This window comes from Natator depressus, chromosome 7 (assembly GCF_965152275.1).
Source record: "Natator depressus isolate rNatDep1 chromosome 7, rNatDep2.hap1, whole genome shotgun sequence".
In the NCBI taxonomy this organism is placed as follows: domain Eukaryota; kingdom Metazoa; phylum Chordata; order Testudines; family Cheloniidae; genus Natator; species Natator depressus.
The window spans coordinates 73,225,033-73,245,265 of record NC_134240.1 but is presented as its reverse complement, the minus strand read 5'-3'; the positions used below and the strand labels follow the sequence as shown (position 1 = coordinate 73,245,265).

General features: G+C 39.0%; 1 protein-coding gene across 6 annotated transcripts in view; it reads right to left on the bottom strand.

The window, feature by feature from the left end:
• Positions 1-20,233, bottom strand: part of GRID1 (glutamate ionotropic receptor delta type subunit 1) — a 791,498-nt gene that overhangs the window by 160,882 nt on the left and 610,383 nt on the right. For all 6 annotated transcript variants that reach the window (XM_074958779.1, XM_074958780.1, XM_074958777.1 and 3 more), the window contains exons 5-6: positions 19,534-19,587; positions 1,185-1,358 (exon numbers count right to left, since the gene is read on the bottom strand). In XM_074958779.1, coding sequence (XP_074814880.1) covers positions 1,185-1,358; positions 19,534-19,587 — 228 coding nt within the window. The remainder of the gene's footprint in view (positions 1-1,184; positions 1,359-19,533; positions 19,588-20,233) is intronic.

The following is a 20,233-nucleotide window of genomic DNA, read 5'->3' as shown; positions in this document are numbered from 1 at the left end:
CATTTATTACTACTATCTGCTTATAAAATCCATCTAATTTGTTATGGCCTGCCTTTTTATATTTTATTTAAATAAAAATAGTATTGTTTTTTTCTTATAAAACAATAAAACCTGACAGCAATCCAGCACTTGAGACCTGACCTTCAGTAAGAAATCAGGGTGCCTTCACAATAGAAGCAGCTCGCAAAAATTGCAAAATTTCAGGCGATTAAAACGAGTAAATATTGAATTTGAGAAAATTATGAAATATCTTGACAGGGTCCTTTTAATTAAAAAGGAATACTGATTTAGTAAAAGTGAACAGAAAGCCTAGTTCTAAGGCTTCAAAACGATTTACTGCAGTAATAAATCTTTACTTTAAAATCATACCGTCTGAATCTACTTGCCAATTACATCACTATAATGCAGCTCTATTTCTATACAGTATCTGACTATATGATGCACAGTATTCAAATATACAGTGATGTATATTTGAATGTTGCACCTTATTTTGAGGAATCTTGGCACCTGGAATAGATGTCTTGCCAATAAGAGATATCTTCAAACAGGGCTTGAGATGTTGGTTTCAATAGCCTAGACTGTTACAAACTGGCACTAATAGCAGTAGTGCATTTCTCGTAGGCCAAATAGCCATCAGATGTTAGTGACATCCAGTCACTGCTGATATGGAACAGATATAGCATCAGACACTTGGAAGTAAAAGGCTCTATATCCCAATACATAACTTAACTCTGCAGTCCTCATAAATTAATCTTTTCACATGAAATAGCTAATAGTCATAAATGCAGTAGTTAGGCAAAATTGGAATTGCATAATAACAAAACGTGATACTATATCATCTATATATCTACACACGGGGGTGCAGGAGTGTGGGGGGAGAGAGAGAAAAAAAACTAGATCCCTGATGGGATGAAATGCCCCAAATAAACTAAGAGTCAATGTAACTGTCTGCTAATACTTTATGCAGACAATGTCAGATCTAAAGCACCCAGTCCCAGGAAAGGAAAGGAACCAGATAATTAAGGATAGTCAGGAACTATGCCACTCAGATTCAGCATGCTGAGATTTAAAGTATTCATTTGACTTCTTCCTTCCTTTGATTCCTGTGAAGCTTCACAATCACACATACAACTATCTCATGTCATGTTCTTAAGGACCCTTGCACGCACCAACACTCTACTGACCTGCAGCATCTGCAGATAGCCTTCTTGTGGATCACAGAGCAGTGACGATATTCTATGATTATTTCTCATGCATCTCTGATTGTTGTCTCTTGACAGAGGGAAGATTTGCCGGATAACCGTCATCCTCCCGAGAGCACTGTGTACCAGTTCTAATATTTCATTATCACTGATTTCCTGTGAAGAGAAACACAGTTCTTTTAAACAAAACAAAAAACCACACATATTTCTTGTATTCCTGCCATTATTTGATCAAATATTCTAAATGGAATATGACCCTGAATTTTTTTTAATAGATTCAGTTCAGGGCAAATGATCCAATTTTGTGTATGTTAATGGGAATGTTTTATATGCATCATTTAAAACAGACTAGAACTCAGCATTATAAGCACCTTTTATGCCCAAGCTATTTTAGCTTTTCTTATACATTAGCTACTTAGCTTATCATCGCAAAATAATGAGATGGTTAAAATAGCTTGGTTAAACAAGGACCAATAAGCGCTTTCACCCAAAGTGTAAACTGCATTCAAGCGGAAAGTAAGTTGGTTAATATTTTTAGGTCTTTTTTTTTTTTAAGAGCATGTCATTTTGTGCCTCATCACATCCTGATTCTGCTTGGGTCCAAAAGCATAAGTGGCAAAACAACATATGAAAGGCTGTTCTTACAGTAATCCTGGCCCGACCAAAATCTCATGAGAAAACACACATTTTGCAAGACTGACAGGCCTATTTTGCAGACTAAAGGGTATGGAGAGTTCTGATAAGCATCTGAAATCTTTTGAGGGTTTAACCACATCAGCAAAAGAAGTCAAGATAAGGTGAGGCTTTGTTAACACATGCAAACTAAACTTGACATAGCCATGATGTTAACCTGCATCTACGTTAAGGAAAATATCTTTTATCTTAATTAAGTTGGTTGAGATCAGCCTGAGACTACGCCTACATTTTCACTAAGGAAAAATGGTTGCCTTGACCTCTTTTCCTAATCTTGGACATTTTTCTGAATCAACCACCAAACCTTTTGGGTTCCCTTGTTAATAGCACTGTAATTGTGTAGATATTTGGAAGTGCATTACGCTACCAGTGATTTCTCTCATAGCTTTGGATGTTAGAATGCATTTTTATTTTATTTGATCAGGATGTTAAGAATCTTCTCTTAGATTTCGACCAAGATGTTCAAAAATAGGTGCCTAAAATTGGACTTCTAGGGCCATATTTAGGCAACTACATAGGTGGCCTGATTTTTAAAAGCTCTAAGCCCCCGACAGCTACCTTTGAAGTTGAAAGGTAAAGTTTGTTCTTTTTAGATACTGCATATAAGTGAAAGGGAACTGCTGGGTGTCCAGCCCTCTTGACAGTTAAATCATTTACTTAGGTGTCTAGATATGGATTTAGGCACCCATTTTTGAAAATTTTGGGCTGAATGTTTTTGACTTTTTCATTACAGAAAAACATCATCACAGATAATGAAAAACACTTAAAGATCATGACAAAGAAAAGAAAAAATGCAGGATAGAAAGAAGACAAAGTAGTTGAAGGAAAAGAGGAAAGAAATGGACCATGTTAAGAAGAAAATCCAAAGTCATTTGGTCAACTTCCACCTCAACAGTCACCAGAGACAGACAAACAAAAAAAGACTGTAGGTTCAAGGGTATAAAGTGAGTGACTTATGCCATGACACATATGGCAACACGATTCTAGAGGCAACAGGTTTCATGGTGGTGAACTGACGGTCTTTTTTTTCTGATTCATAAGTCCTTTTATTAACACACTGATAGGCATTTATAGCCAGCTGCAACACCATGATATATTAAATGATGATATTCTATGTAATAGCAATTCTGTTTTGTGAGATTATGGACAATGTGAGCTGAAGACATTTGATTGCTCAGTGTATTTGTCATTTTTAATTGCTAGGTATACCCTTGGCTTCAGTTTATCAGCTAACGTGCAGGGTAATAATGAATACTGTAGTATCTTCACTGTTCCAGAGACATTTGGAAGAAGGAAAGTAAAGGAAGAGAGGAAGAAGCAAGGAACACCACCAATCTTGCCTGTCTTGGGACAGGCTCCCACAGGAAACTGTTGAAGCTTTCACCATTTTGCTTCATAATGCTGAATTTGCTTAAATGTAGCACAGAAGACTTCAGAAGTTTCACTGCTACTAATGAGGTGCCATTGTTAGAACACTATCTTCTATGGTGCTGCACTTGTTCCAGTCTGAATGAGTGAAAAAATAGAGCACGTGCTTTCTGTTGGGTGGTGCTAGTTTAAATAAAGTATATACCATGGCAAAGTAAACGTACAGGTTGGGAGGAATAAGAAGAGAAAGGCATCTAGTTGAAGAATGCCTTAAGAGCAAGAAATGAATTAATTTAGGAATGCACATGTTCCTGCACAGAACAATTTTGGGTCAAAGATGAGGGTAAATAGAGAACCACAAACACAGACCACAGCCTAAGTTTCTTCTCCAAGCTTGGTTAGTACTAAAGTTTCCCTGCCAGACCTTCAATGTCCTAGCTCCCTAAACGCCTTTAGCACAAAAAGATGCTTCTGTACATTGCAGCTGAGGTTAACTGCACATGGTTTACATATTTTATATTAAAAACTATTTTTTGACTAGGGAAATACTATAATTTTAAAATCCTGGGTTTAGTTCGCTACTGAAATTGCTGTAGGGTTGCTATTTGTTAACTCCTGTTTCCTGTGAGGGATTCCCCTGAGGGAATGGCAAACAATGGCACTGCCTATTACCTCCCCTTCTATGTCCCATTAGAAAGGAAGAGTTTTTAATTCTGGCTAGAGCTCCACAGAAGCTCCACTAGTGAGATCTGCATGTCTGCATCAGCTCTTCTCCCAGGTGCTTTGGCCACACCTTCTCCACAGCTGGTCCAATCCAGTTTCTAAACTGCACAAAGCAGCCCTGAGCCCTTCGTGGAGTGGGGTTTGCTGCTGTGCTTCCCCCATTCTGTTAAAGAGCCCTGCAACTTGTGTTCTGTCAGCAGCAGTGAATCTGGCCCTCCATTTTTACATGAAAGAAATAAGTATTTTGTTTTCATTTCACTTTTGCTCTCAAGCTGTGAGTGAAATGACCATGAGGCTATTATAATTACTTGGTTTGGTAGACTAGAACAGCAGCTTTGGCTCGTTTTAGTCCTTTTCTGCCAATTTCCAATCTGTTTTAGGAATTTTGATTTTTTTTTTAACTTTGCAGAAGGTAAGTATCCTAGTACTAATGACAGGCCAACTGATGGGGGTAAAATACATAATATAGTCTCACAGAAGTTGAATGGAAGGCTTTTGAGATTTGTCACTGAATTCAGACAAGCTCCCGATGCTTTTACTGCAGAGGTGGGCAAACTGCAGCCCGCAGGACCGTCCTGCCCGGCACTTGAGCTCCCGGCCGGGGAGGCTAGTCTCTGCCCCTCCCCCGCCCCCACAGTCACACCACCATGCAGGCAGCGCAGCTTGCGCCCACCCACCTCCCAGGCTTTCCAATAAGCCAGTTCTGCCGCTCTGAGAAGCATGGTAAGAGGGAGTGGAGAGGGGGGCTTAGATAAGGGGCAGGAGGTCCCGGGAGGCAGTCAGGGACAGGGAGTGGTTTGATAGGCGTGGGAGTCCTGGGGGCCTGGGGGCTGGTTGGATGGGGCAGAGGTTCTGCGGGGGGAGGCGGGGGAGGCAGGCGACAGGGAACAGTTGGATGGGGCAGAGGTTCTGGTCAGGGGATGGGGAACAGGGGGGTTGGATAGGCGTGGGAGTCCTGGGGGGTCTGTCAGGGTGCAGGGGTGTGGATAGGGGTTGGGGCAGTCAGGGGACAGGGGGGTTGGATACAGGGTGGGGTCCCAGGGGTGCGGTTAGGAGCGGGGGGTCCCAGGAGGGGACGATCAGGGAACAAGGAGCAGGGGGGTAGGATGGGTTGGGGGTTCTGAGGGGGCAGTCAGGGGGCAGAAGCCAGCCTGTTTGGGGAGGCACAGCCTTCCCTACCCGGCCCTCCATACAGTTTTGCAACCCCAATGTAGCCCTTGGGCCAAAAGGTTTGCCCACCCCTGCTTTACTGGAACCAAGGGCATGCCTTGCACAGACGCTCCACAGGTGTCCTCCAGGCAAATTGCTTTATGCCTGAGGTTTCTCTTCTCTGTGAGAAGCCATACAGGGTGCCTAACCATTTGGCATGCTGGTCTGAGCAAGAAACATTTTCATGGGATACCTCTTGCCTCACATCTTTTTCTCATCTGTTATCCTTCTTGGGCAAGTCTCTTCACATACAAACTCCAAAGGAGTGAGGTTAAACAACAAGAAACTTCTTTTGTTTTTTCAAGAACAATTTAAATTAGCAAGAACTTTCAACTAGCCTACACAGGAGGCAGAGGCTAGTTCAATGGCTGCACCAACTGATGAATTTGGGTGCAGGGTCTCAACCTCAGGTCCGGAATACTTGATCTGAGATGTATGAGCATGTGCATGGCTTAATTACAGTGAATAAGTCTGAGCCTCACTTAGCAGGACACGCTGTTCCTACAGTGGAGATCGGCAGAGAAACTTCTTGGAGGAGAATATTTCTGTTCAGCCATGGCATCTTTCACCAATCAATCACCCATATCTACTGGTGGATAAATCCATTTTAGAGATGTGGAAACTGAGGTACGATGAAGTTAATTGACTTTTCCAAGGTCATGAAGCAAGTCAATGGCACGGCCAGGGACTGAACCCTAAGGTGTCAACTCTCACCTTGGTGTTTTAAAAACTAGACGCTGCATCCCATTTGTCAAAACGCTTGCAGTTCTAGTTTTTTAGTAGGTTTGATAAATGTCATGCAAAGAAAGTTCATCTTAATCCCAAGAATGAAAATGAAATAAAAAGTCACCCAAAAAAGGACAAAAAATATGTGCAGTGGATTCTTGTTTTATATCAATCAGGACAAATGTGTGTATTCAGAAAATAGTTTTCCACGAAGGCAGAAAAAAAGCCATTTCAAAAGATCTTATAATTAAGCCCTAATTTGTCTAATTATTTATTTAAAAGTGATGTGTTTTCCTTTCTTCACATACATGATTCAAAATCTTTCTTCACTTTGTGAAACAGATAGAGGAAGTCTTCTGCTTAACTATTTGGCCACTGAGTTTCTGGGTTTTTGTTTGTTTGTTTTTTAACTGAAATTAAACCTGATTTTCCAGTTATATGAGGGTCATTAGGGCTGTTATGGCACAAGGCAGCTGCAGTGCAGGGAGTGGGGATGTGTAAATGCTGGATACTACATCTGCTCTATCATTTACCCTAGTTCCAAATAAATTGGTTAGTCTCTAAGGTGCCACAAGTACTCCTTTTCTTTTTACAAAACCTTGAGTTCAGTGTCTTCCAGCTTTGATCCCACCGTGCCATTACAATGCTGTGACTTAAGCCCTTACCAAATGTAGGGTTAATTCGTTTGTTTGTTTCAAGCATTTTCTTTTGAAGATGAAAGACTTGATTCCCCACTGCTCAGGCCTTTGAGCAGTCATTTCCTCCCATCCATGGAAAGTACTACCAAATTTGAATTACCCATTCACTTATATCACTGATAGCATTTTATAGCAGCTTTGCACTCACTGGCCCAGATCCTCTTCTATGGCTCAGAGGTACATAGCAGCCTATAGGAACAGGAGTGCAAATATGTCCTTTTCTGCTCCCCTAATCCTGGGCTGGCTGTATGCCAGTCTGTCTCCCGTGCCTAACTGCTGAAAGCAAGCGGTTGATTCAGCAGCTGGGAATAGCATGGCATAGGGACAGCAGACCCTCATTCCCCAGTCCATGTGCTGTGTTAGGGAGCATGTGACATAAGAGCTACAACGAAATTCTATGCCGGTACACAGACACTACAGTGAGGGAGGCCTGATAGAGTGAGAGAGAGCAATATCGTGTCTAACATGTTTTAATGATAATCATAGCACACCTGCCAGACAACCAAGATGTTGGAGGGTCCTACCCTGGCTCTCCCCTATTTTCTAACCTTGGTAATTTATTCTCAATTATCTCACCCCATTTTATACTAGGCTGAAGAATAAGAAAGAAAAAGAACAGAGATGGAAGGAAAGAGCATCTGCCAGCTTCACCTGGGGGAAAGGAGCTAAGAGCAGCTCCCTGGAGCACACCCATTCTTGCCTTGAGTACAGCACGCGAAGATCTGGCATGTACTCCTCATACCATTGGGACATCACACACGCCAAGGGAGGGGAGATGGAAGCCTCCATACCAGCCTCAAACACTTTAATAATGTGCTATTAAATAAATTATGTAAAGTTATGCAAATACATGCAAATGTGAACAACATATTTTATTCATGCTGTTGTTACATATGAATAATCTTTCAGGAAGGATAAGATTGCTAGGTAAAGCCCACAGCCCAGACTCAAAAATAAAATGTCTGCCCTTCCTGGTCACATAGACTATTACACGTAAAGCCTGCACTGCAAGTGGTGGTCAGTCATAGCATCCATTTATACGCAAAGAACCTCAATTAATTAGTTTGGAATACCTCACCATGTGCTCAGGGGAATATTTAAATCTACTTTAGTTGTGTTCAGCTATCATATCACAACTTGCAAAATGAGACAATTATGTTTCACATTAAAATCTCTATTTTCCTAGAGGTAATGACAGAAAATTATAACCTTTAATGATATTAATAATTTAAAGAACCAAAAGAGATTTCCAGAAAGTAGGTCCCTGAGAAAATCAGAGGATTAACCTGAATGGCAACAAGGACCATGAGTTTCATGAACTCACAGGGGTTGGCAACCTTCAGCACGCGGCCATCAGGGTAATCCACTGGCGGGCCACAAGACATTTGCATGCATCCATGCTGATGATGGGTTCTGCTCGACAACAATCCAAAGCAGCGTGGACCGATGCATGTTCATTTTCATCATCATGAGTCAGATGCCACCAGCAGAAGGTTGATTTTCTTTTTTGGTGGTTCAGGTTCTGTAGTTTCTGCATCGGAGTGTTGCTCTTTTAAGACTTCTGAAAGCATGCTCCACACCTCATCCCTCTCAGCTTTTGGAAGGCACTTCAGATTCTTAAACCTTGAGTCGAGAGCTGTAGCTATCTTTAGAAATCTCACATTGGTACCTTCTTTGCGTTTTGTCAGATCTGCAGTGAAAGTGTTCTTAAAATGAACAACATGTGATGGGTCATCATCCGAGATTGCTTTAACATGAAATATATGCAGAATGCGGGTAAAACAGAGAAGGGGAAATACAATTCTTCCCCAAGGAATTCAGTAACAAATTTAATTAACCCTTTTTTTTTTTAAACAAGTGTCATCAGCATGGAAGCATGTCCTCTGGAATGGTGGCCGAAGCACAAAGGGACATGTATGTTTAGCATATCTGGCACGTAAATACCTTGCAATGCCGGCTATAAAAGTGCCATGCAAATACCTGTTCTCACTTTCTGGTGACACTGTAAATAAGAAGAGGGCAGTGTTATCTGCTGTAAATGTAAACAAACTTGTTTGTCTTGGTGATTGGCTAAACAAGAAGTAAAACTGAGTGGACTTGTAGGCTCTGAAGTTTTACATTGTTTTGTTTTTGAGTGCAGTTATGTAACACAAAAAAAATCTACATTTGTAAGTTGCACTTCATGACAAAGAGATTGCACTATAGTACTTGTATGAGCCGAATTGAAAAATACTATTTCTTTTGTTTATAATTTTTACAGTGTAAATATTTGTAATAAAAATAATATACACTTTGATTCCAATTACAACACAGAATACAATATATATGAAAATGTAGAAAAATATCCAAAATATTTAATAAATTTCAATTGCTATTCTATTTTTTAACAGTGCAATTAAAACTGCGATTAATGGCGATTAATTTTTTTAATTGCAATTAATTTTTTTCAGTTAATCACATGAGTTAACTGCGATTAATCGACAGCCCTACTTGAACATGTCATATTTCATGTGTCAGATATAAAAAGAGAAAAATAAACAGTCTATGGAAAAAGCTGTATAGGGCCAAATATATTAGTCATTTAAGACATGGAGTTAAGGAAGATTTCTGTAGGCAAATATAAAATACATATTACCTGGAACTGGATTGGGGTAATTTTAGAGATATTCAGAATTACTAAATTTTGCTTGGGAAAATGTTCTTTGCTAAATCTGAAATAATTGCAAAGAATAATAAATGCTTAGACTGCACAGAATTTTGTCTTGATTTTCAGTATGCTTTGTGCAATTCTTTGTTATTTTTGAAGAAAAGTCCCTCCATTTTTGTTCAATTCACCTGATTTTGGAGTTATTAATTTACAAGTGTAAGTGGGGCATTCATTGCATTTTATTTTTTAAATAAATACCTGCTTTCTTATAAGAAAATAAAGTACAAAAGCCTCAGACAATTATTAAGGAAATGCGAGACTTTTTTTTAAACAATTATTATATTTAAAACTTCGCTGTCCTTCGCTGAATGCATACAGCTAGATACACAAATTCCAGATGTAAATCAGCTTTAACTCCATTGAAGTTAGCAAAGCTACACCGATTTACAGCAGCTGAGGATCTGGCTCCTAATTCATACTATGTGCATACAATATAAGGAAATACAAGGTCCAAATCTTCTGGCAGATTTGCTTTAAATTGAAAAGGGAAGAATGAATAATAATCACTTTGGGATCATTTGTGTGAATCATATGTTTCCCAACATTTCCCTACAAGTACTGTACTGAGCAAAACACTGCTGCCTATTATTCTATAAATAAAATATTCTCTTGTAGGAAGAGAAGGGAAAAAAACCTCTTAGCTCCTCAAGATTAATTTCATTTGATGATTTCCATCTCTTTCCTCCCTCTTATTCACCAATTGTTTTCAACCTTTTGAAAATATTTTATAAAGGAAAATGATGGCCTAGATTTCAGGAAAACATAGCCTAATAAGCGAATAGCTTAAATCACTTGAGCCTCAAAGTAAGGGGGCAAGGAATAATGGTTTACTGAGTATGTCTGGCATTGTAAAAGGAAGAGAGAATGCCAAATGGCACAAATGATGGAACTGCAGGCTGGAAATGGAAAGTAAGAAAATCCAGACCAGAACAGACATTACAAAACACTGTCTTGTCTATCAAATAATAAATGGCCTCCTACAACTGGAAATACAGGAGCAAAGAGAAGAGGGGCCTACAGAATGGAGCAGAGAGTGACAAAGACTAGAGTTAGATCAAGAGTACAACAAAAACTGGAGGGAAGACCGGTTAAATACACCTGGTGGGACGGAAGAGGGAACAGGATCATTAGAACAGATATTTCTCCTCTACATGGCTTTGGCTGTTCAGTTAAGATGGGTAAACTTATAGTTTTTGGGTGTTTATTCCAACCAAATCAATCAGCGAGATCTCTGGAGATTTAGAGGATAGTAGCAATACTACTGTAAATGCAGTACACACCAGTAACCCAACTGGGAAGAGATAATAGTGAAGAATGAGGTCTACTGCAGCCTCATCAATTCTTTTGATTCACATTCTAGTGACGTTGTCATCCAGATATTCTAATCAGTTTATACAGGATTCTTCACACGCTCTGGGCATGGGTTGTTATTTTTTGAGAGAGAGAGAGAGAGAGAGAGAGAGATGATTTTTGCCATTAGTGCTCAAAGTCCATGCCTGACTCTTCCTGCTCCCATTCTTGAATCTCATTCTTTTTCTCCCTCTCAATCTGCTTTTTACCTTCTCCTTATTCTTGCAAGTGATACGAGGCACTTTCCCCCAGAACTCTCAGCATTTCTCTAAGCTCAAAAGCTTGTCTCTCTCACCAACTGAAGTATATTCAATAGAAGATATTACCTCATCCACCTTGTATCTCTAATATCCTGGGACCAACATGGCTACAACACCACTGCACACAGCATTTCTCTTCTCAAACATCAGCCTAGTTTTGAAGAAGTTATCCAGATGCATTGGAATTGCAGTCGCTAGAGTAGCTGCTCTTTGTCGCTACCCTAAAAGTGTTTTCAACCGCACCTTTAGTGTATGCAAGTTCTTTCTGCCAAGATATTTTCTGTGGATTAAAGAGAGCAAATGCCTGTCCACTGCCTTCATTGGGTGCCATTTATGGGTTCTCTTCTAGTTTGCTTTCCAATGCATTTTATAACCTGTTTATTCCTGTAGCTATTAGCGTAAAGCTATACATTTCAGATTTTAATACTGCAAACACCAATTTTCATCTGTGATAAATTGGTTCCTGAAGTATTTAAATGCCTATATTTATGTTTAGCATCATACACATTAAAAAATAGAATAAAGTATTCATATAAAACAACATATTTAATCATTTTAAGTTAGCACAACCAGATGGGAGAGGAGAGCCCTTAGGAAATGCTATCAGCAACAATCAGCCTTATTTGGCAAGAACAACTCTGAATGCAATTTATCTGTGCTTTACCAATCTTACAATTCTTACTTGGTATTTTCTTCTTTATACTACAAATAACAAATTCTTTCTAATGACAAGAAGCGACAAAGTAAACCATAGAGAGATTTTTCCCCCCCTATAGTTTACACATTACGTGACATTCAACACATTCAACCCTGGACTAAAGCATTTACTCCAGGATTGATTTTGCTTATACATCAAGCAATCAACTCAAGCACAACCCTGTTCTACATAAGAACATAAGGACATATGAGCGGCCATACTGGGTCAGACCAAAAGTCCATCTAGCACAGTATCCTATCTTCCAACAGGGCCAATGCCAGGTGCCCCAGAGAGAATTAACAGGACAGGTTATCATCAAGTGATTCCCTGTCTCCCATTCATTCCCTGTCTCCCATTCCCAGCTTCTGGCAAACAGAGGCTAGGGACACCATCCCTGCCCATCCTGCCTAATAGCCATTGATGGACCTATCCTCTGTGACTTTATCTAGTTCTTTTTTTTTTACCTTGTTATGGTCTTGGCCTTCACAACATCCTCTGGCAAGGAGTTCATCCTTTGTCAAGGTCATCTTTGGAAAGGATGCAAGGTAGGATAACAAAGAAAACCTTTGCTCTCACAAGTCTAAGACCTGACAAAAAGTTACAGGACCACAGGAACTGGAACCTTTGAGGTAGCATAAGAGAAGCTTTCAAAAGTATGAAAAGGATTGAGAAACTTAAAACTTTCTTAAGGAAGATAAATGTTGATGCTCCAGGGCACACACCAGCTACTAAGTGATGGAAGTTAGGAAGAAATGTTCCATGTGGACAGGCTAGTCCATAATTGTCCATTATTGCATTACTTTTACCTTCCTCTGAAGCATCTGGACCACAGTACTGGTAGGTATGGCTGTTTGATGTTCCTAATAGAACAACTGTTCATACTGCTATGGGGTTCAGAATTATGTATGTGACCTGAACATATTAAATATATTAACAAGGAAGGCAAATACAGAAAAGAAAAGAAAAGAAAAGAAAAGAAAAGAAAAGAAAAGAAAAATGAGCTTAATACCTAGACTTTTGGAAGGTAGAAAGGTTAGACGTCCTAAGAGCTCCACACTTCTTCTTCTTTCCTTCAAAAGTCCATCATCAAGTGAACCTATCTGCTGTCTGGTAACGGATGACAAAGCCTGAAGGGGAAACTGAGGCACAATATGAAGTGTTTTCTCTGCCTCCTGCCATTTTCACAAGGTAGCAGAGAACCAGTTTTGTGCCAAAGCGTATATCCCTGCTCCAATTAAATTTTCTTGTGATGCTTAATGTGTGTGTCTCAAAAAAGAACCAGTTTGAAGGGTACTTTGAGAACAGAGGAAGGGAGCAGTAAGACAAACCAAGAAGAGCAAACCTGTTACTATTCTCCAGTTTTCACCGTTTCCTAACTTCTTATATGTATCTCATATTTCAGATTTATCTTATATGTAGCTCAGATGTTTAGTGCTTTTTTGATATTTCACATAGGCACAGGCCCAAGGATTTGCAGTAGACACCAAAAAAACAAAAAAACCAAAAAAAACCCCCAAAAAAATTGAGGTCCCCCACCCTGCAAGTAGATGCACTAGTAAGAATTTACATGAGTGCTAGGAGCTGTGCTGATGAATCAACTTGCAGGATCAAGGCCTAAGTTTCTCCCTTCTTTAGATAGCTTTATTTTTCACACCAGCACATTTGGAATCTTTAAAGTGTTTCAGTGAAAATCATCATCGATCTGCACGCTTATTAACTTATTAACAAAACCTTTATAGAAAGAAAAAATATATATCTCCTCCCTAAACAACATAGGGTGACAAGTTACTAGACTAATTACTAGATGTAAGATAGGAGAAAATGCTTGCCATAATTCATAATTCAGATAGTAAAGATCCAATGCCTCGAATCCCCATCCTCCCTCCACCCTAGCCCAAACATTCAAATTTTCAAAATTTACAAATGACTGCAGCTTGACTTATAGTGCTTGTTATTCCTTCAGGTGCTATATGTGATAATTATAAGATTGAAAAAGAAGGGTAATAATATGTTGTTGTAAATTAATAATAAGGACCTTTTTGTATCTGAACAGATGCAGGTTAATCTGAATCAACTACAATCAGTTTAGTGGAAGGCAACAAATGGAAACTGCAATCAAGTAGAAGCTCTAAGTTTTCAGACTTATTTTTCACACCTTATAATTAAATCTATTTTTAAAGTACTGAAAGTGTCAGCAATTCACTTGCTGTACATCTTTCTCAAAACAGTGTAAAATTACAATATACTTTTCCATTCCAACTGACTGATGTCTAGAAACATAGAGTTGAATTCATCCCTGCCGTAACTAAAGTCACTGCAAAAAGAACGAGGAGTACTTGTGGCACCTCAGAGACTAACAAATTTACCTGAGCATAAGTCACTGCAGTCACAACAAGGATAAATGTGGTTCAGATATAATAGTTAAGGCTCACTATACTGTAGACACAGAGGGAAATTGATTTGAAGTTAAATATGAGACACACAGTTTCCAGGAACTTCAAGTTTATCAGCAAAGATATTGAATAAATGATTTGATCTGAAGTATGGACAATGATTTCTTGTTTAAACTTTCACTGACATACATATTTTGCATTAGTTGAAAAAAAGATATATGCAAAAATGGCAGTGCAGAATGTGCAAATGAATGATAGTGACTGGCACTCACACTACACCTTTATTTTTATCTTTAAACTGGAACCACCAGAATTATTAGTATTTGATAGCACATAAGAGTTAAACAGGATACATAGAATGTTAAAATATTAAATAATAGCAGTGGGAGGTAGAAATTAAGAAAAAGTTGACGAGGTTGAAAAGTATAACTGAGCAGCTGACTGAATACTGAATACATCATAAAACATACAGCAGAGGCTGGTCAGGGAGCTCCCCCTGGAAGGTTGTGAGGAGTGTTTAGGGAGGTGGGCCTGGGACAAAAGGGATACAGCATGGTGCTGGTGCTGGAGGAAGTATTAAAAATTCTAACTAAAACTGGTTGACATTTTTCATGTAAACAGTTTTTCAGTGTCATATGCTGTTTTCACTGAAACTGAAACATGCTGATTTCAAAAAAATTTAGTTTTTCAAAAAAATGAAGATTTTTTGATAATGTTAACATGTCCCATTTCAAGATTTTCAGAATGGAATGTTTCAATTTTTCATTTTGAAATGGTTTTTTGAAACCAACACTATTGTTTTATATAAAAAAATTTAAAAGAGTTAAAAAGCCAAAGCTGGAATGAAATGCTTCAATTTTGTCAAAACAAAATGCATCAATTGACCCAAAATGTTTACTTTTCTGAATTGTATTTTCCAGAACATTTCAAACTTGTTTGTTTTCATTCCATTTCAGAGTAGAAAAAAATTCAAAACTGAGGAATTTCCTCGGAAATGGAAAATCCGGTTCCCATCCTGCTCTTTTCATAACCCCAGATCCACTGCAAAATTCAAGGGGGGGTGGGGGAAAGGAATGTAAAGGGGATGGCGGGGGGGGGGAGGAGAAGAGATAGAAAATAAAGCAAATATTAAGATAAAAAAAGAAAGGCATCAACAAACACTGCCAGGGCATGGCACCAAAAAACACAGGAAGAGTGAGTGAGTGCCAGTCCACCACAGTGTGAATGGCTCCAACAAAAACTTCAGGGCACAAATGGTATTTTTCAAGTTCTGCTGCTGAAATGTGATGACCTTCAATGACTCTGACTGCCATCACTGGGGGTCACAGGTTCTCAGCACTTCTTGGAACCAGGACCCCGGAAACACGCTGAGTGGTTCTAAAGACACTAAAGGTTATCATTTGCTTTTGCTAAGGCTAACACAACCACAACTTCCAGTCTGGCTTTTTCAAAAGTATTTGAACCATTTAATCAAATATTTAGACTCATTCCTGTCCAAAGCATCACAAGGCCCATCCACAAGCCAAGAATGTAAAAGGAAAAGTGCATGTAAAGCAGGACATTTTAAACCATTTGGATGAACTTCTTAATACATAATAACTTGGGCCCCAACGTTGGTTTCCTGGTTCAGTTCTCTATTTTTGACTAATCTACAATTATAAAGTGGAAATAAGGTAACTATGGGCTAAAATGAGGGATCGTTGACAGGTACATTTTTTTCCCGCAAAAAATCACACACACAAAAAGACAATTTACAGCTTTTGACTTGTCAGCAATTTGTAATTATAAAATACCTGCAATGGAACCAGCTAGATACATTACAAAACATTTAAGAATATCAAGTGTATCTTGTGAAGATGGGAGGATCATCATTAAATGGTGATTCAAAAGGTAAAATATTGGAAGTAATTATCTATTTTCCCTGTGTACCCAGGGTATTTTCCCCATCCTAAAAGGCTTTGCACTGTAGCATTCCTTCCTCCACTGGCCTGATTCAAATCCTACTGAAGCCAATTTAAATATTCCTCTTGACTTCAGTGGGAATTGGATTGGGCTCTTGCTTGAAGCTGACTGGAACCCTTTTGAATCCACCAATGCCACTCCTAATTGAACAGTGGGGTGACTAGAAAAAGACTCAGGTCATTAGAGAGCACCACATGCAGAACACTGATGTGAATTGGAGCAATGTAATCCAAGACCGGTCCCCTGCTGCTCTCAGACTGGGTGATATTTACTTATTTTAAAGATTAAAAGAAGTGGGAAAACAGAAATTCAGACTCCAAAGTTGAACCTCAACCTCATGGTGTCAGAAATGGAGACAATAAAAATAATCAAAACATCCATTCAGTTATCAAATAATGATAATTAAATAGTCTAATTATAGCAAAACTGCAATAGACACTTCATATGAATAAATCAATGCTGTGTACTCATTCAGACTACAGCAAAGTAAAGAGATGGGCCTGAGTCATGAAGTTCAGGTCTGGATTTGAACTTAACTTGATTTGGGAAATGGGGAACAGCAGGGAGAGGGATTGACTCCAGGGTTCCAGGATTCCATAGTTTATACAGTAAACAAAATATTAAGGGTCAAATTGTAAAACCTCTCCTTCCCATTGATGACCAGGTACTCCCATAAACCATCCCATTGCCTACAATGGGAATAATTAGGTCACTAGCTGCTCACTGTTGCAAGCTGGGGGTTTACAAGCTGGCCCAAGAATATAAAAGATGAAAGAAATATTACTATGGTAGTTTGTTTCTTTGAAGTCGAACTAATCCCCATGGTGCAAATCAGTTAGCTTAGATGGTTGTTCAGGTCTTCCACATCAAAATAAGGTGTGATCAAGACTTACAATGTGCCTCATGGGAGCATGCAGGAGAGTGGCCATGTGATTGTAATGTGCACATAAGGCTTGATTCTACACGATGCTAAGCACTCCGGCCCCAGTCCACCAAAGTATTTAAGCACATGATTAACTTTCAACAGGTGAACAGCCCCATTGGTGCACTTAAAGTTAAGTACATGCTTATGTTTTTAGTTTCATCCAGACCAGAATGTCAGCACCTTACAAAATTGAGTACATACTATGGCCAGACTATGTTTAGTCTTTATATGGATGAGCAAAGGAGCAAGAGGGAAGGGCAGAGGTGCTTCACCCTGCAATTTTGCATTTCCTTTGCAGGGGACAAGACACAGTGTAGGCTTTGTGCTCGCCTGAGTTTATGGGCTCCTTCTTGCAACTGCCCCTCAGGATTGTCATGGCTCTGCCTCTTTCTGCACTGGCATTGGAGCTGGCTGGCCATTAACAGAAGAGTACGCTGAACCCCTCAGCAGGCTCCGTTTCCCTGGATCTCTCTCTGGGAGGAAGTAGCTGTGCACTAGCCCCAGTATGTGCCTTTTATGATATAGGCCCAATCCGGCATATTACTCATGGAAGAAAACATTGAAAATAACGGTTCCAATTGCTTCTAAAAATTGGATGCCACAGGTGGATTAAATGCTGGATTCCAATCTGAGAATCAGAGGCCCATGTCAATGCATGTCCAGGGAGTGGCATTGCCCCAACATCCCCACTGATGTCAAGTGAACATTGGTATGTAGACAGTGGTATCTGGATGAGGACAGGATGCTCTCTCACTGTGCATATATATAAGCACAAAGTTTAGATATGCACAAATGTATGCCTGTGTATCTCAAATTAGAATTAAGTCCAAAGGAGTCTGCCCTTCTACAGATGTAGGACAGAAGAATGTACATTAATAACTCCTGCCAATACATATTGGAGATCAAAATGGAAACCAACCCACAGTACCCCTGAGTAAGCAGACATCTACCCATTCCCATTAAAATGGAAGAATTATGACATTTCTCGCACTTTTAGCTTGCATATTCCGGCTCCAGAGTTTCATGGATTTGAGGTATTTATTTTATAGTTTTCTTTTTTAACTCAATTGGATTTAATAGAGTCTATAAGTTTTTGAACTGATATTTATCACTGAGTAATATTTATGTTGTTATTTCTACCTGCAATAACAAGTCCCCCAGATTTTATTACATTATATGGGAATTCTAATTTGTTCTTGTCTCGTGAACCATTGATTGATACTTTAGATTTGCATTTTGCCAGCGTGGCTTCCCCATCCACCCTCTAGCAGAAAAAGAGATGCATATTTTGTTTCTCTCAAAATAAGAGCAAACCTGACACCTTTTGAAGGTTTGTTGTGGTGGTAGTGGTGATTTTTTTGTTTGTTTGTTTAAGGGTATTTAGACTTAGGCTTTATGAAGTGAATTTTAACATCTGAACAACAACAAAAATCCCAAACAAAACCCCATAATAAATACTGTAGGAAGCATTCAGTGTGTTATCTTTATGTGAATATAAATAGTGACACACTGTGTGCTTTGCTGATATTTTTACTGGGCCATTACAGTAGGTGACAAAGGAGGAAACACACAAATGTAACAGGGATAGGGAAGAAACTCAAACCTTTGTATACAGAGATTTTATTTTCTCCTACCTGCATTTTCTGCATTGTGTCACTAGTTATAGTGACACAATGCAATTTATAGTTACTGTTAATAGATAAGGTTACTTTAATCCAAAACTATTTGTTAGATGCAAAGAAGAGACTGAAAAGCGAACAAAGGAATCAGTAGTTAAATTTGCTGTTGTGTGTATAAAATATGAATGTAAGGCAATGGATTGAGTCACTTTTTCATTTAAATATTTTATTACCCTTTATAACAATATCATTATTAAAGAACACAAATGTCTAAACTAATATGGCTTCTCTTAAGCAATTAGAGATGTATAATGATTATATTGGCATATCTGGGATTCTAGTGTATAAAGCTTTCCAGGGTAGAGACTGTACTTTAACACGTGTCTGTATCGATCCTGATTGGGGCCTCTTGGTGTTAACACAAAATAAATAATAGTTGTGACAGGACAAGATACAAGGTCCTTCCCCTCTCCACCCCTCCCCCACCCACCCGCCCAAGGACGTGATAGGAAATTGACATCTTAAATTGATATTACTATGACCAAAAGATCAACATAATTCTGCAGTAGAGTTACACCACATATCATGTAAGTTCATGTTGTAATAGGCCAACAATTGACAGACTTTAAATCCAGCCTCACTGTTCTTTATTGTTGTCAGTGGTTTCTGACTGCGAAGTGAGGTGAGGTGTCTTTTGAGCAGCTCTCTTTGCACTAAAAAGCTAATGGAATAGATCACTATGGGGCGGGGGGGGGGGGAAATGAACAGCCTTTCAGTTATCATCACATACACTGGGGACTTTATTTTAGTATTCAGCGTATGCCAATCCAAATGAGAGACTAACAATGAAGCCACACAAATTGAATTATTGTATCATAAAAAAGCAAAATGGAAAGTGTATGCCTCTGTCTGATTTGTTTAAATGCATGGAATAAGAGGAACAAAAGTAGATGAAAGAGTTAACACTAGGACAAAACTAGCTTATCTCTTGGCTATCTTACCTCATTTACAAAGACCCAGTGACTATCCTTTGAAGCAAGGTTGGTTTCCACAGCCTACAGAAAAAAATAAATACACACATAAATAAAACAAAATAAAACAAAGATATTCCAGAGTTAATTTATAATTTCTGATAAAAGGACATTATTACAATGTTCATTTTGACACCTGTTTTCTTTGTACAGTTTCCTTTATTCATACTGCTGCTACTTTGCTGAAAGCCATCTAATCTCTTCTGCTCATGTTTCATTTTGATTTGAGTATTTGCAGCAGTATAACCTACATTTGCAGAGTTGCAGCAGAGCAGTGCACCACCACCATATGGAAATCTATGCGCAGAAGCAAACTTAGCATTCTTTGGTCCATGGCTGCGGGCAAGTGTATGGTATATGTCCCAAGGCGTGTCATTTTTAAACCTACTGGGATGATATTCCTTAAGGCTGCTGGTAGGATGTTTTCTATATTCAACAGGCCTCTCGTTAACATACACTGATAGATCTTGTCCAACTGCAACCCTTGGGTTAGTAAACATATTGAAACTCATACCCGTGCAGAAAGCCAGCATAAGGCATGTGGACCACTTAAGTCTCCCCTTATGTTTTTCACAGGCCTTGTGCAGGCCTGCTGCACAGGGCTGAATTTCACATGTTAGGCATAAGGGTCAATTTATTAGCATACTTATAACCTCTCAATGTAGACAGA